This window comes from Sander vitreus, chromosome 11 (assembly GCF_031162955.1).
Source record: "Sander vitreus isolate 19-12246 chromosome 11, sanVit1, whole genome shotgun sequence".
Lineage (NCBI taxonomy): Eukaryota > Metazoa > Chordata > Actinopteri > Perciformes > Percidae > Sander > Sander vitreus.
In genome coordinates, this window is record NC_135865.1 from 3,938,620 (window position 1) to 3,954,010 (window position 15,391).

The 15,391-nt window shown below is 40.6% G+C and overlaps 1 protein-coding gene across 1 annotated transcript in view; it reads right to left on the bottom strand.

The window, feature by feature from the left end:
* Window positions 1-644: 644 nt before the first annotated feature.
* gpr39 (G protein-coupled receptor 39) overlaps window positions 645-15,391 on the bottom strand; it is a 39,058-nt gene continuing 24,311 nt past the window's right edge. Inside the window, exon 2 of the mRNA XM_078263106.1 lies at window positions 645-2,394. Coding sequence (XP_078119232.1) covers window positions 1,931-2,394 — 464 coding nt within the window. The 3' untranslated portion in view covers window positions 645-1,930. The remainder of the gene's footprint in view (window positions 2,395-15,391) is intronic.

Consider the following 15,391-nt stretch of genomic DNA (forward strand, 5'->3'; position numbering starts at 1 on the left):
CGCATTGCGTTGGGGTCCTGCATCACCCTGTTGGGGTTCTAATTTACAATAATGACATGATGATGAATGACAATTTAATTCAAACCACAATGTTTACCTAAACTTAACTAAGTACCTTTTTGAACTTAACACTGATTATTACCAAATGCAATCGGTTTGTGTCTAAACCTAACCAAACCTTAGCCTTGTCACACCATAAAACAGATTTATTTTATAACAATGATTTAAAACAGTTTTGGAAGGAACCCATGATGTTGTCCTGCTGATAGGGGTGTCAGATCAGAAAATGCTTCCATGGGCATGGATGGACAACGTATTTTGTCATCTAATTTGGAAAAGTTGCTGTCACATTGTCACTCTTACAGTGTTTAATGAATGAACTATCCAACAACAACATGCAGGATACAACTACTTCTTTATTTTTTTATGTCAGTTAACATATTAACCTCATGCACATGGAGACATTTACACCACTGGGACATGTGATTGGTTATTTAAGGCATAGAAAACCACACTTCATTCCAGTGAAAGTGTTATTAACTTACTCGGGCTGCTGCACTTTTTGGCCCATTGAGCATAATGACTTCCTGCTGGTTTCCTGAAATTATTTACTTATTTACTGCTCTTCCTGACTTTTGAAATTCTGATGATATAAAGAGTGATTATGGAGTAGTATAATTATCATTTTACAGTCTTTGCTTTTGTAATGAATGTATATAGGCAAAAGTATTATTGGGCCAGTGCACGTCATGTGACCTGCTATTCCAACTGTGGCCACTAAGCCAAAATCGCCTTACAGCTCAGTGCTGTTCCTGGGAGCTTGTTGGATGCACATTTGCGGTTTCACCCTCTGCAGTCAACAGGATATACATGTGTTGTATTTATGAGTGTATACATGTCATGTGATGTTTGCCCACGAGATGCAAACATCGTAAGACCCGCACACCAAAACAGTGCTCCATAGCACCCCTAGTGGTCACAAACTCCACTGACTTTAACTCAAGCTGTGGGTCTTCATTGCCTGATATCAGACAGAATTGTCAACTCGTTACTCTTCAGTCTGACATTGCTTCCACTCTAACCGATTTTTTTATTGCGGTCCAGGATTAAATTTTTTCCTAATCAAGCAGTAGTCGACACTGATGCTAAACCAATCCAACATACTGCTTTTGCCGTTGTTATTAAGTGAAATTCTGCAAATTTTCAACCAGCTTTGTGTCATTGCAGTGTGGGCAGTGTGTGCAGATAAACGGTGTGTCCCTCCGTGTTGCCAGCGTGCCCTCAGCTCCCCACTTACTCACTGGTGGCGGTCTGCTGGTTAACGCAACGCAGACTTTTCCACCTGCATGTACTAATACAGTATAATATAGAGCTGGTTGAGGATCGGCAAAGTTTTCCTTTAGTGGAGCGAAGCGAAGCAACAACAAACTACGATGTTGGGAGATATTGTAAGACATGCCGTCTATGTAAACACAGCTTGACAACACTTTAAACAGCGTTAGTCCCACCCCTGGTGCTGATTGGGTCATCGTTAGTACCCCAGCGGCGCTCGTTGGATCGATCGTTTTTTCTAACGACAAACCGTCACTTCATGTCACAATGCCAGACAAATCAGTCAACTGGGGGATGTGGGCGGATTCAAAGGTCTGGACCCAGGCAAGGGTCTTCATGCTAACTGAATATTTGAGCTTTTTGTGTTTATCATTTTCTGACTTGACTACTATTTCATACTTGAGGAGTCCCATGACGCTTGCTATTGTGCCAAATTGTCAGCTGATCGTGATCTGTTAGTGAAATTCCGGAATTAACACTTTGTACTGTGTTTACTGTGTATAAGGAATATCTCTTTATTGTTTCGGATGGCACAGCACAAGCATCCCTTGAGACTTGTTTTTACTGTTCACTTTGTTGCATTAAATTGTACAGCACATTATACTTCACTCTCCGATGGTACATCTGTCTTTGTTTTGAGTCTTGAATCAGATTCTTCAGTCAGGCTTGGACTCTGAATGGTTGTAAGGGTGGGATGAGTTTTCCCTTGTGCAGGGTCGGGGCGGTTGGCCCTGCTGCGACTAAACGACTTCATCAGCAGGGGCTGGAGGGAGCGAGCAGAGGCAGGGTGGGAGCTGCGCACTGTGCGCTTGTTGATGTGTTCGATGGTAAGGCGGCACCGCAGCACCTGGACAAAAACCTCCCTGAACTGTCTGGAGGAGAGGTTGTAGAGGAACGGGTTGAGCACGGAGCTGAGGTAGAAGAAGCTGTCGGCCACAGGGTGGAGAGTGATGTAGCTCCGGAAGAAGGTAATAGTCCAGTGGGACTTGGGCACGGCAGCCACCATAAGACGACGAATCTGGTTGGGAAGCCAGCACACCATCAAGGACCCCACGATGAGACCTGAGAAAAGTCAGAAAGAACGTCAGAAACACAAAAGATGAGGAGAGAGAAGGGAACTCCTACAGAAAAAGAAAAAAAACATGAAATTAAAAAGGAAGAGTTGCTTTCTTTCTGAGAAGATTGATACCACTCTCACGTCGGTACACTAAATATGAGGAGATGCTTAGATAAAGACTGGAAACAGGGGGAAACAGCTAGCCTGGCTTCGTCCAAAGAGAACAAAATCCTACTCCAGCACCTCTAGAGCTCACTAATTAACAGGTTATAACTCATTTGTTCAACTTAAACAAAACAGCTCAACATGTTATTTAAGGGTGGGTTAGGTGCTGGACTTTTTCCCTAGTTGGGTGTAGTGATTTCCTGGAGTCTTGTTGTCATTGATCGTTACTAGGCAACCATCAGAGACTTTACTTTTGAACCGAGCCAGACCTGCTGTAAAACAACAAACCAGACGTATCATCTTTTGGCTTTATATTTAGCATAGAAAAATAAGAGTGGTATCAATCTTCGAGACTGTCAAATAGCATAAAGAAACACAAACATAAGTTTGATGTTTCAAGCAGCAATTATGACACATATTTACGTTTATAATGGTGGCACCCCCTAGTGGCTGTAGTAGTTATGACAGGAGGAAAAGCAGAAAGTAAGGTGACAACGTATAGCCATACAAACACAGGATTTTCACCCAGGACACCGAGTTTGATTCCTATTTGAAAACAAAATTAAAACAGCAATTATTTTAATAGAGCTACGTCTCGTTCTGTGTCACATGCGTTACCGGAAGTGAAGTAGCGTCTGATTTTAACCCAAACCAAGATTTTTTTCTAAACTTAACTAACTAGTGTTCTAGTACCTAAACATAACCAAGTAGTTTTTGTGCCTAAAGCTTACCAAACTGCGACCGTTTCACAACGTTAATGGCGTGTTTAAAACCGAGACTGCTATGTTCTGTGGTTTCAGATATAAAGTGGTATTTCCTGCCACTGCTAGGGGCGCTAATTTATGAAATGCTCCCATGGGTATTAGAGGGTAGGAATAAATGCCGTATATTGTTGTTTGGTTTGTAGGACTTGTGCAATCTTCTCATCTAAGTCTCGGCCAGTAACCGAAAAGGAATATTTCCCAAACTGTCAAACTATTCCTGTAAGAAATGAATACAAGAAGACATTTTTTTTTTTTTTAGGGAGGGTTACAGTTATGCAGTATTTGTCTCTCAAAATATATACTCAGCAAGCAAGAAGAAGTTCATAACCCGTTCTCCTGGTAAGTGTTTTGTGAGTCAATATGAACAAAACCTATGAGAGTAGTAGCTGCTGATCAGTGAACAAACACAAATGACAAAGTATTTTCCCTGTCACATCGTCTGGTATCAGAAACTGGTGGTTTTGGGGGGGGCTTCAATTCACCAAGGTGTTTTCTCTATTTTATCTTTAATAGGGTGCTGTATGAAACTTCTGCACAATGACACCCGTTTGTTCTCAAAGTCATGACATCAGACTGTTCTCTTCTGTCACCAAACTGTCAGAGCTGTGCCTGTGACACAGACAGCTTCACTCTCTCTTTAGAGGGAAGAAGACATGATTGAGCTCAGGCTCATCATATTTGCCCATATTTTATTCCTCCCAATCCTTTCCTATTCATAGGAATTGCTGTATTGCAGTGGCTCCAAATAAATGACCAAAGGTTACCAACGTTGCCTGCATCTGCAACTTTAAGTAAGCTATGCATTGTTTGCCACTGATTCGAAAAAGTGAAACCCGGTGTGTTGACTTCCAGGACACAGGATGGCGTCTCTGACTTCTAAACCAGCCTGCTGACTTTTCTCATCTGTCCGAGTCATGTGCTTACTCTTTGGAAGGACTAACACATCTTCATTCTCTAATCTGCTGTTTATCCTTTTCCCCTGCAGTGTTTTTAATGGGGAGTACACTGTGACCAAACAGACTTTTAAACATTAACAAAATGATCTGGCGTAAGACAAAACTTCCTGTTGCGGAACGCAGATAAACACAATTATTTATAAAAACGTTGTCCAAGACTGCTATGGGAATTATTTATCCCCGACCGTGCAATTTGAGTGAAGAGTAAAACAAATTTGAAGAGATCTCTTCATAAAGAGGGAAGTGTAGGTTATGAAGATCCCTCTTCACATTGGTTTACATGTAGACAATATTCGCCTGCAGTGTATATTATTAGTGAGAGGCACCTACACAAAGACTTTGGATGCAGGAGCTTGTATTCAGTTGGATCAACGATTCTCACTTTATGCTAATCACAAGTGTCAGCGAGCTTTGATCACTGCAGCCCATGTCTGAGTTTGTCTTATTCAAAGATGCAAGAGACACGCAGGGCCATAGTTATTACTGAGGACGCCAAGGACCTGGCCTCAAGTCATTTTGGGGAAATTAGGTGGATTTTAGTAACCTCAAGTGAAGGTATTTCTTTATAATTTGTAGACTGATCTCAAAAGTGCAACAAATACTTGGGAGGAATGAACACTGGCTACAGGTCAGTAGTCATTAGGGATGCACCGAAACCAGATTTTTGGGGTTCGGCCGAAAACCGAATCCACTGGTTAAGATTCTGCTGAATCCTACCCCCATCCTCATTCCATTAACACAGCAAACACATTAATGAAGTAAACAACATCCACAGCAGTGTATTTTTCATTGTATTTTATCTTAACTGTAAAAAATTAAGGCATACATTATGCCAGGAAGACAAGTGGGACTTGGTTAACATAAGTTTATAACTGTGACTGTCCTTCCTTTGCCGTACCTGAAGTTGCTGCATTCTGGCTGCTGTCTGTAGATTCCTTCATGCACAACTCGTATTCTTTTGGATATTTCATACCAAATGTTGTAATAGCGGTGATGTTGTGTATTGTTTAGGGTCCTCGCCACCACGAGCCTTCTTTTGACTGAAAGTACTACCAAACAACACTTTTTCTGCTCACAAGTTCCATTTTCACTTTCTCACAGCCTACTCCATTGAACGCGCCACCTACGTAAACACCTTCCCGTAATCAACGGCGCCGTCATTACGTGTTTTAATCTACCCGTTTTGAATGTTATCACTCCATTGAATCAGCATTATCAGCCTCATAGATCTGGGTCAGAATGAGCCTGCTACACCTACTAGTAGGTTCACAAGGCCGTTATCAACCATTCACATAGTAATGGTCACATAGTAACTAGCATGGTCTAGACCACTTTTAACGATGTGGGAGTCCCGTTGTGAATTCAAACAAAACTAACAGTACTTGGTTAGGTTTAGGCAACAAAACTACTCAATTAGGTTTCGTAAAAGATCATGTTTTTTGTTATAAAAAACTAATATTCGTGGCATTAGTTAAGAATGTTATGTAAGGAATGTTACATAAGAAAGAAAAATGTAAATGAAACGAGAGCCATGAGGCAAAAATATTGCGGGAGGTGAAAGAGACACGTGTATGCTGATGTTCTAAAAACAACTGGACTTTAGTTATTGTAGTGTGGACCGTTTATCAGGCCGCTTATCAACAGTCAGCAGTTGGAGCAGCAGTGGCTGTGACACAAGTTCATGGAGGGTATTAAGTCCATTTAAAGCTCTTGGAGTCCAATTTACCTAATTTATGTCAAAATTCGTCTGAACACAGACATGGTAGATTATGTACATTTTTAGATGTGTTGTGGCTTAAACTGGATATCTTTATCTTCTATGTCCTTCAATAACACAGCGTCAGACTTTGAAAACCCCTGCTCTAGCGCCACCATGATGGTTTCAAGTCAAATGTCTTGGCAACTATTGGAAGGATGGCCACGAGAGTTGGTACACATATTCATGTTCCCCTCAGGATGAATTGTAATAACTTTGGTGATCCTCTAACTTTTCATCTAGCACCATTAACATGTTAACATGGCCATTGTGAGCTTGTTAGTGTGCTGACGTTAGCATGTAGCTTAAAGCCCATTCTGTCCGTACAGTCTCACAGAGCTGCTATCATGGCTGTAGACTCTGGTTTTCTCTGCACAGGTTCCACTTTCTACCATTCGCTATAACACTCATTTTTCACAGAGCAATGTAGCCACATGACAGCTCTCAACATGTGCAAACACAGCTGCGGTGTGGAGACAGAGGCTAGCCCATCGAGCTGTCAGGAAGAATCTGCTGTTACCAGAGCGATGCATACTGTTGCTTAGCAGGGCCACTCGCCGCATCGTCACAGTGGCTTTTTATCAATGAAAACAAGAGGGAAAGAAAACAAGTGATGGAAAGACAGCACTCTCTAAATAATGTTCATGTTAATCAAAGGTCATCTGCTCTGCTCCATCATGCACAATGTATCTGTTCTGACAAAATAGACAGACCTTTCTGTGACATTAAAACAGTCAATGAATTAACAATTATCATTAATTATTTTATTTTTTGCAAGACTGCCTCTATTTCCACTTTCTAATAATTTTATTTCTTTTATTTATGTCTTTTACTTATTCTTCTGTACACCACTTTGTTCTACTTTGATTGTTTTAAAGTGCTATACACATGAAGTTTGATTGATTGATTGATTGATTTATTGATTGATACCAACACATTATTGGTACATCTGGCATTGGCATTCAGTAATTGAAAATGTCACATACTGAAAGTTTTATTTATTGTTTTGAGGCTTCCTTATGAAGTATGTGACAAGCCAAATATGGGGCAAACGTATATTGTATGTATGGCCCGTAAACTTCTGGGCTACTATAGTTATAAGTAACCTGTTCAATATAGCTTTTAGGAACAACGGTAGTCGATACCAAGACCAGTAAAATTACATGATTTGCAATACCCAATTCAATACCACACTAAAAAACTAAAACAAACTTTAGGGGCGTTTCTACATCCATTCATGGCGAACTGCAGGAGTGGATTGAGGCTTGTGTATGTGTGTGATTTATAAAACAGAACCAGGCTTACATGTGGCTTTATATATCTGATTAAAAGAATATGCATATTTCTGTCTTTGTCTCAACAAAAGACACTTGACACAAAGGAAAGAGGCAGAGGAGAAAATGGCGAAATCAGCTGGAGCAGTGCGGCGGGGCGTCAAGGCCACTGTGGCCGGAGAGCACATCATTTTTTGAGGGGCATAAGGCCAAACTGAGGAGGCGGCCACCATAAAATCCCTGCCCTGGCCCATATGATAGGCCTTATGTACGGAACTGAAGTTACGTAACAAAAGGTACTTATTTTAACCCAAACCACAATTTCTTTCTTAAACCTAACCAAGTACTTCTGTTGCCTAAACCTAACCAAACTGCACCCTCTTCACTACGTTAACCACGTGTTTAGAACTGCGACTGGTACGTTTAGGTATGAGGTATTGATCCGACGGCTTAAGAAAAACACTCCTGTAGATCATATTAGAGGGTAGGAACAAACGACCTACATGGTCATATGGGTTTGCATGGTTACAATTAAATTAAATGGGCATACATTTACCAAAACATACCATAAGACCTATATTTATTTTTATGTGTATTTCTCCCCAAATAAGTTCCCTATCAAAAATTCCCCAATCTTAAAAGGTTCAATATGTAATATATTTACTGTAATAAATCCAAAAATGACCCCAATGCGTCATCAGATATTAAGGAAACGTGCTAAGTTGAAATACTATCTTTTCTGACAACAATGCTAATGCCAGTATTTCTTCTGTTTGTGTTTTGGCCTGTGTGTTGTTATCAACTGGCCAGTTTGACAGCCAGGCCGGGTTGCCAGATATACCTGTAAAAACGTAAACCCAGCGCGCTACAGCTCTAAAGTTAGTACAGCAGTACAGCCATGGAAGCAGCAAACAAACGAACGGGATTAAGGAAGACAGACTACCGACTTAAAAAAAAAATTGGAGATGTATTCGAAAGATGGAGACAGCTCAGAGCCCAAAAGGACACAGAGTTGGCTAATTCCCTCCTGAACAGGTAGCTAAGCATTAGCTTCAGGCTAATTTATCACAGCTACTAGGGACGGGTATTTTATGTAATTTCAACATTTGTGTACTCACATTGAATTATACCGAGTACCCGAGTTGGTTACTCTCAAAAACAATTGAGACAGCCAGTAAAGTGATCCTGACTGGTCCTGGCTAACGGCGCCTAACGGTTAACATTACTGGAGGACCAGGCAAGAGGGCCACCTCTGTTTACAACGTGTAGCCTGTTCAGTGGCCGTAGCCTACAACTGTGAGTTATTTTAAGCCAAGAGAGGGGGGCTGTAAATTGGGAAGAGAGGACCGTGAGTTTGCAGTGCGCTTAGCGACTGTTGCCGTAATTCTAAGCCAATAAAGTGTGTTCAGTCGGGTGGCGAGGACAGCAAGGTAGCTAACGTTAGTGTTAAATCTAAGCCGAGGAAATGTGTCAGTCCGTCAGGTGGAGAGGACGGCGAGGTTGTGGTGTTTTAGCGCTTCCTGCCATAATACTACTAGTCAAAGTCAGTAATACTAGTCAAAGTCAGTTATCTACACTGTATGGGCAATTGAAGATAAACTTGCCAACCTTTCCATCCTTATAAATGACACTAACTGTCTAAGTAAGATATTATCAATACACACTCACTCCACTGATCCAGTTTCACTAAAACCTGCAGGGATGATGCATTTAGGCATTAAGTTCTGTCGTTTAAGACTTACAAAGTTCAAACTTTAAACCGGCCACTAAAATGTCACTGAGAGAGATGATGCAGCGTGTTACTGATTAGCCAACAAGGCTGTCTTTATCTTTACTGCTCTAACTACGATTAAGGCAACAGATCAGACTGTGGTGTTTTAGCGGTTCCTTCCATAATATTAAGCCGAGGAAGTGTGTTTGTCAGTTGGGTGGAGAGGACGGCGAGGTTTTTGTGTTTTTAGGGGTTCCTACAGTAATTCTGAGCCGAAAAGCGGTGTCTGTCAGTTGGGTACAGAGCTCCACGTGAGCACGGGCTTTTATGACTGTCAATATAGCCAGCCTCTAACGTTAGCTACTCATACTGTGAAGTAATGTCTGGCTATGTGAGACAAGCGTCTAGCAACATTGTTGTGAATGCTGCAGTCTCAGCCTGGCAACCTCCGTGAACATCGAGTCTGGGGAGGAGGGGCCTAGGGAGAGGACTCTCTCCAGTATTTTGAATTTGTACTGGAGTAACTATTTAAAACATCAGTAGTACATATTGCACCTTTAACTTCCCTTGGAAATGTTCTGACCCGTTCCAACCCTATGCTTGACTACTTGCTGGATCAACCAATTGTTCCACTTTAATTTTAAAATGGTGGTTCTATGCGCCACACTAGCTGGTCACTCCAGTCCTAGAACATTGCAGCTTTTAAAAAGTCAGTTATCTACACTGTATGGGCAATTGAAGATAACCTTTCCAACCTTATAAATGACACTAACTGTCTAAGTAAGATATTATCAATATCACACACTCCACTGATCCAGTTTCACTAAAGCCTGCAGGGATGATGTATTTAGGCATTAAGTTCTGTCGTTTAAAACTTACAAAGTTCAAACTGGCCACTAAAATGTCACTTAGAGAGATGATGCAACGTGTTACTGATTAGCCAACAAGGCTGTCTTTATCTTTACTGCTCTAACTACGATTAAGGCAACAGATCATGTATGAAATGGCAGCATCTTTCTTTGAAATTGATTTTTTTTACCGGTTTGGTTCCACCTGTCACATCGGCTCATTGATCACAGTCTAGGCATTCATCTGGGAAATTGCCACTGAGTCAGCACAAATCCGCAACGTCCCCGCAAAGAAGAGTGTATGCAGCTGAAGTTGTGAAAGCGTGTGTGTGTGTGTGTGTGTGTGTGTGTGTGTGTGTGTGTGTGTGTGTGTGTGTGTGTGTGTGTGTGTGTGTGTGTATATGTGTGTGTGTGTGTGTGTGTGTGTGTGTGTGTGTGTGTGTGTGTGTGTGTGTGTGTGTGTGTGTGTGTGTGTGTGTGTGTGTGTGTGTGTGTGTGTGTGTGTGTGTGTGTGTGTGTGTGTGTGTGTGTGTGTGTGTGTGTATGTATATGTGTGTGTGTGTGTATGTATATGTGTGTGTGTGTGTGTCACTCTACACTTTCGGTGTATGTGAAGCACTCATATGTTGTTTATAAATCTACTATAATTATCATAATTCTGCTTGTCATGCTGAATGTGCCCACCCCAAAGCTGACGGTATCATCAGTGATGTCCCCAAACTCTCTGACATACACACACACACACACACACACACACACACACGGGCAAAAATATAACTAGATTATTAGAAAGCAATTAAACCATATTATCGGAACAATGAATTGTCTGTCTTTGCTGTAACTGTGATTGAGCTCCTTAGTTCCATGGTGCAGTACACACCGCTCTCCGTATCAAAGCCGTATTAAGTTACTGCTAATGTAAACCCAACATCTCCTACCGGTGCTACGTCTCATTGAGAGCATTCAATTGTGAAGCACTCATAATGACTCACAATAAACTCACACATCAAGAGCAATTGTTGATCAAAAACGCACACTTGGAATAAGCTCCCTACACACATGCACACAAGTTTCTCCTTGCACAACAACAGAAGTCACAAAGTCACCGTTTAATTGGACTAATTACTGTCAATCACACATCAAAGGCCACTCCCAGGTGAGAGCGGTGTTACTTATTTAGACCTATTTTTTTTCCAAAAAACCCAGAAAAAAAGATGATCACATTTAAGTAACTAACAACATAGAAGCAATTAACAGACATGTATGACATATCTAAGAGCTGATAGCAAGATCAGCTATTTAGTATATTTAAAAACACCCCAACGACTCTGAATGGGTAAATCTCTCCCACTGGGGAGTCTGGGTCCAAGTGTAATGGGATGAATTTTCAACAGCACAAGGTAACTCTTGTGGCACTTTTGGAAGCAGGCAGTCTGCTCCAGACATACCACCTGCATTTTCAGCTGGGTTTTTGAGTGAATTCAAAATGTCTTAATCATAACTCAGGGGAGGAACTTTTCAAATAGAGGGCATCCCCACATCATTGATGCCCTTCAGTTCCATGATTGGAAACGGCTCCGTAGATTTAAATAGAAAAATCAAGAGAAGTGAAATATTTCCTCCAGTATTTATAGACAGCCTACCGCCTGACTAAAGAAAGACTAAATCTTGTCAGTAGCCAAGACCGTGTTGATTGCAGATTGATTTAAAGCATATGTCAAATCTACAGCATTACCTAAATGAAGTGTTAATGAAGGAGAAGATGAGTATGTGATGAAATCATGAAGATTTGCATGATGAGGGGAAAGTTAAGGGATTACTTTTTCACTTGTTTTCTGTATGATTATGCAATGTTTTTCACCCTCAGAAGCTGTTCATTGAGCCGACCACCACATAGACTTATTACCAATACAAAGCAAAAACAACATAGTCCATACCTTAAAGAGCTTGAAACTGAAAAGTAAAAAGCAAATTATTAATTTTCCCTACCTGTGTGCGTGCGTGCGTGCGTGCGTGCGTGCGTGCGTCTGAATCTTAAAAGGTTTCAGAGGCTGTAGCTAGCCGTTGAAGAAGATGGTATTAGATGAAACTAGACAATCTCAGGGTGCCTGGGTAGCTCACCTGGTCGAGCGTGCGCCCCATGTACAGAGGCTAAGTCCTCGCTGCGGCATCTGTGGGTTTGGTTCCTAAGCTGTCCTATCAAATAAAGGCCTAAAATGCCCCCAAAAAAATCTAGATATATAAACAAAAACAAAAAAAGAAGTACCCCAGAATATCTGAATACAAATAGGGTTCTATGGGCAGGGCTTGACATTAACTTTTTGTGGCACTTGTCCTTTGGACAAGTACATTTATGTTTCACTTGTCCATGCACAAAAGTCACTTGTCCGGGTAAAGATTTATCATTTTATAACTCTTTTTTTGTGTTTCGCTAATACAGAATTCAAACAAACCGTTGAAAGCATCCAAACACTATCAACATCAATAAAATGCAGTAGAAACAAACGTGTCCCAACAATAGATTTCCCATTCAGCAAGAAAAAAGGATCTCCAGACTCCATAATACAAAGTAATACGTTGCACGCCAGTGTGCAGTGTATCACCAGAGGTAGTGGTGACTTGAACTTTAACTTATACTATATCTAAAATAATGTTGTAGACATAATGGATTTGGCCTCTAAATGTTGGTGTTAACTTTTTTCTTTCTTTCTACAATTTCACTTTCTACCCGGAAGAGGCTGACTTACCAAGGGATCCTTTAAAAGGTGTAGCTACTTTACAGTTGATTATTGGCTGATAATGAATCCACTCTGATGGATATGGCTCACCCAGGAGGCATCAGAGGCTAGTCTACTCCTCTTCTCCCTCAGAGAGAAAAGGCCAGCTGGGCTCAGCTGTAGGTTAACCATCTTCTGTCTTTCTACTTGTCCTCTCTTCTGCCCCTCATGGGTCTACCTCAGTATATCTAGCTATCCATCTCCGGGCAAGCAATTATTTATTTAGAAAATATGTTTCGGTCTTAGACCTTCATCAGGTAAAATTACAACAATAACTGACGGACAAACAGCGGGCTGGGTCTAACGTTAGCGGTCCGCTGACCCACTGCCGCTGGGTCTAACGTTAGTTAATGTATTCGTTTCAAATTGGTAAAATAAAATCGGTAACATAGACGTAATGAGTGGCACAAAACGTGAAGTAACATGGTATTTTATTTTGTCTGAGTTTTAACTTGTCCAGTAAATTTCTCTTTCACTTGCCCTACAAAAAAAAAAATACACTTGTCCCGGACAAGCGGACAAGCCTTAATGTCGAGCCCTGTGTGGGTCTCCCCTTTACAGACATGCCTGTTTATGCTAATCCCATGCTGTTTTGGCAATAACCATGTAATTTTTGCTCATGCAGTACAAATGTGTTATTTTCGCATATTCTAAAAAAAGTCAAGAAAGTCATTTCTACCAAATTCACGTAGTATAACATAATTCAGCACTATGTGTTTCATGTTTCAATTTTACTGTCCAATGTGTGGCCCTTCGCTTAATTTATTTAAGTCAGTATGGCCCTCTGGAAAAAAGATGTTGCCTACCCCTGGCCTCGATGAATGATTAGACGTGAGCCAAGACTAAAACAACTGGAAAATGAAGGACTTGAAAGATAAAAATAAATCCGTGAGTTAGTTCATTCTATTGTATCAAGTGATTGGTGGTAAAGGGGGAAAAATAATTATTGGATATTTAAGTGTAAAGCTTTGTAGTTTTTTTAAATTCAATTTTCAAGTGTCAGTGTTTTTCAGTGTCAGGGCTCATACATAATCAATATTGCATAATAAACAGTGTGTGTGTGTGTGTGTGTGTGTGTGTGTGTGTGTGTGTGTGTGTGTGTGTGTGTGTGTTTAATTACTTAACATTAGAGTGAGTGACATGTTTAGCCAAAAAAGCCACCTCTGTACTGGTGAGGGAAATGGAACTCTATCATGCAGAACACTGAGATGAGTAAATAATCTAGCAGCCGTCGTATTGATCTGGTTAGATTTTCTCCTCAGACATTGGATAAAGTACTGCTGAAAGTCTGTCCTGTGGATAATAAGCAACCTGTGATGAAGGCAAACATTATCAGAGCCTGTGACAGCGAGTACAAATATCCCTTGAACCCACACACACTATCAGAAGAGAGTAGACAGAAGCACTGTGGATGATTTACACCCACAGAGAGTATAAACAGCCTTTTGTAGATTGGAATTTTGGCATATCAAATGCGTAATAATGAGTTTTTGAGTTGCCAGATGGGTGGGTTTAACTCGCAGGCCAACTCCGTCAGAAGACCAATCACAAAAAAACATCCTTAATTTCAAATAGTCAAACATTGTCTGGCATAATGTGTGCTGTCCTCCATGGCAAACACCCATTGAGATTAAATTAAACCATGAGGAGTGATTGCAACAAAAGATCAATTAAGGGTTATTCCTACTTTTAACAACCGCATTGGTTTCATTACACCTTATCCACAAAAGCCTCTCAGACAGGTAAAATCTAAAGTCATTTATGAGTCTGCCAGGCACAACTAGAGTGATGCCCTCTCCCACTGCAAACAGAGAAAGAAGTGACTGTTACTAACGTTGGGCTAAAATCCAGGAAGAGTGTGAATGAATTAATTTGAAGGCTAACAGAAAATCCTCAGTCATTAAAGCATTTGAATAACTTGAGTAAGTCACAGAGGAATACCTTTCTTAATGGAAGTAATCTAATTATTTTAGAGGAGATTTTCTCATAGAGACATGGGCGCCTGTCGATACATAATCCTGCTTTGGAAATGCTCTGATTTGTTATCTTGGAGAGGGTGCTATTGAATATGCACAGATGTTCTCGTGGTCTAATTCTGATACATGCTTTACTGTCAAATTTTTTGCTAGATATTTTGTAGACGTTTGTAGATTTAGTTTCTATCAGTCATGCAAAAGCTGTTCATAAACTTTGGGCTGGAGGAGTACCTAGATATCAATTTCAATTAGTTTTATTTCTTTTGACTTTAACACCATGCAGCTTAGACAACTTGTTCATATCATTGATGGGATGAGGAAGGGTGGGATCATAGGCGTAATCTACAGGGGGGATGTAAATCAAACCTGGCCAGTGCAACCCCCCCCAAAAAAAACAAAAAAAAACAATTAGAATTTCCTTTACATAAATAAAGACATTTGCATCATAAATTGATGCAGAAAAGGCACAAATAAATTCACCATGCGGAAAATGAAGTGTTTTGCTCAAAAGTGGAGATCTCAATCCCCCCCCCCCAATGTTGAACCCAAAGTTACGCCCTTGGGTGGGATAATATGTCCAGTGATACTGAAGTTGTTTGGGCAGCTAAATGCTTGTAAAACATCTGGTGGCAGGGGTTACGTAATCTCATAATTATTATTTTTATGTATGCAGATGATGCAGCCATATTTTCTGGTCAACAACATATGTTGTGTATAAGCTCTCATTCTGTTGCTGGCTCAGACATAGGATTTATTGCTGAACAAACTAATACAA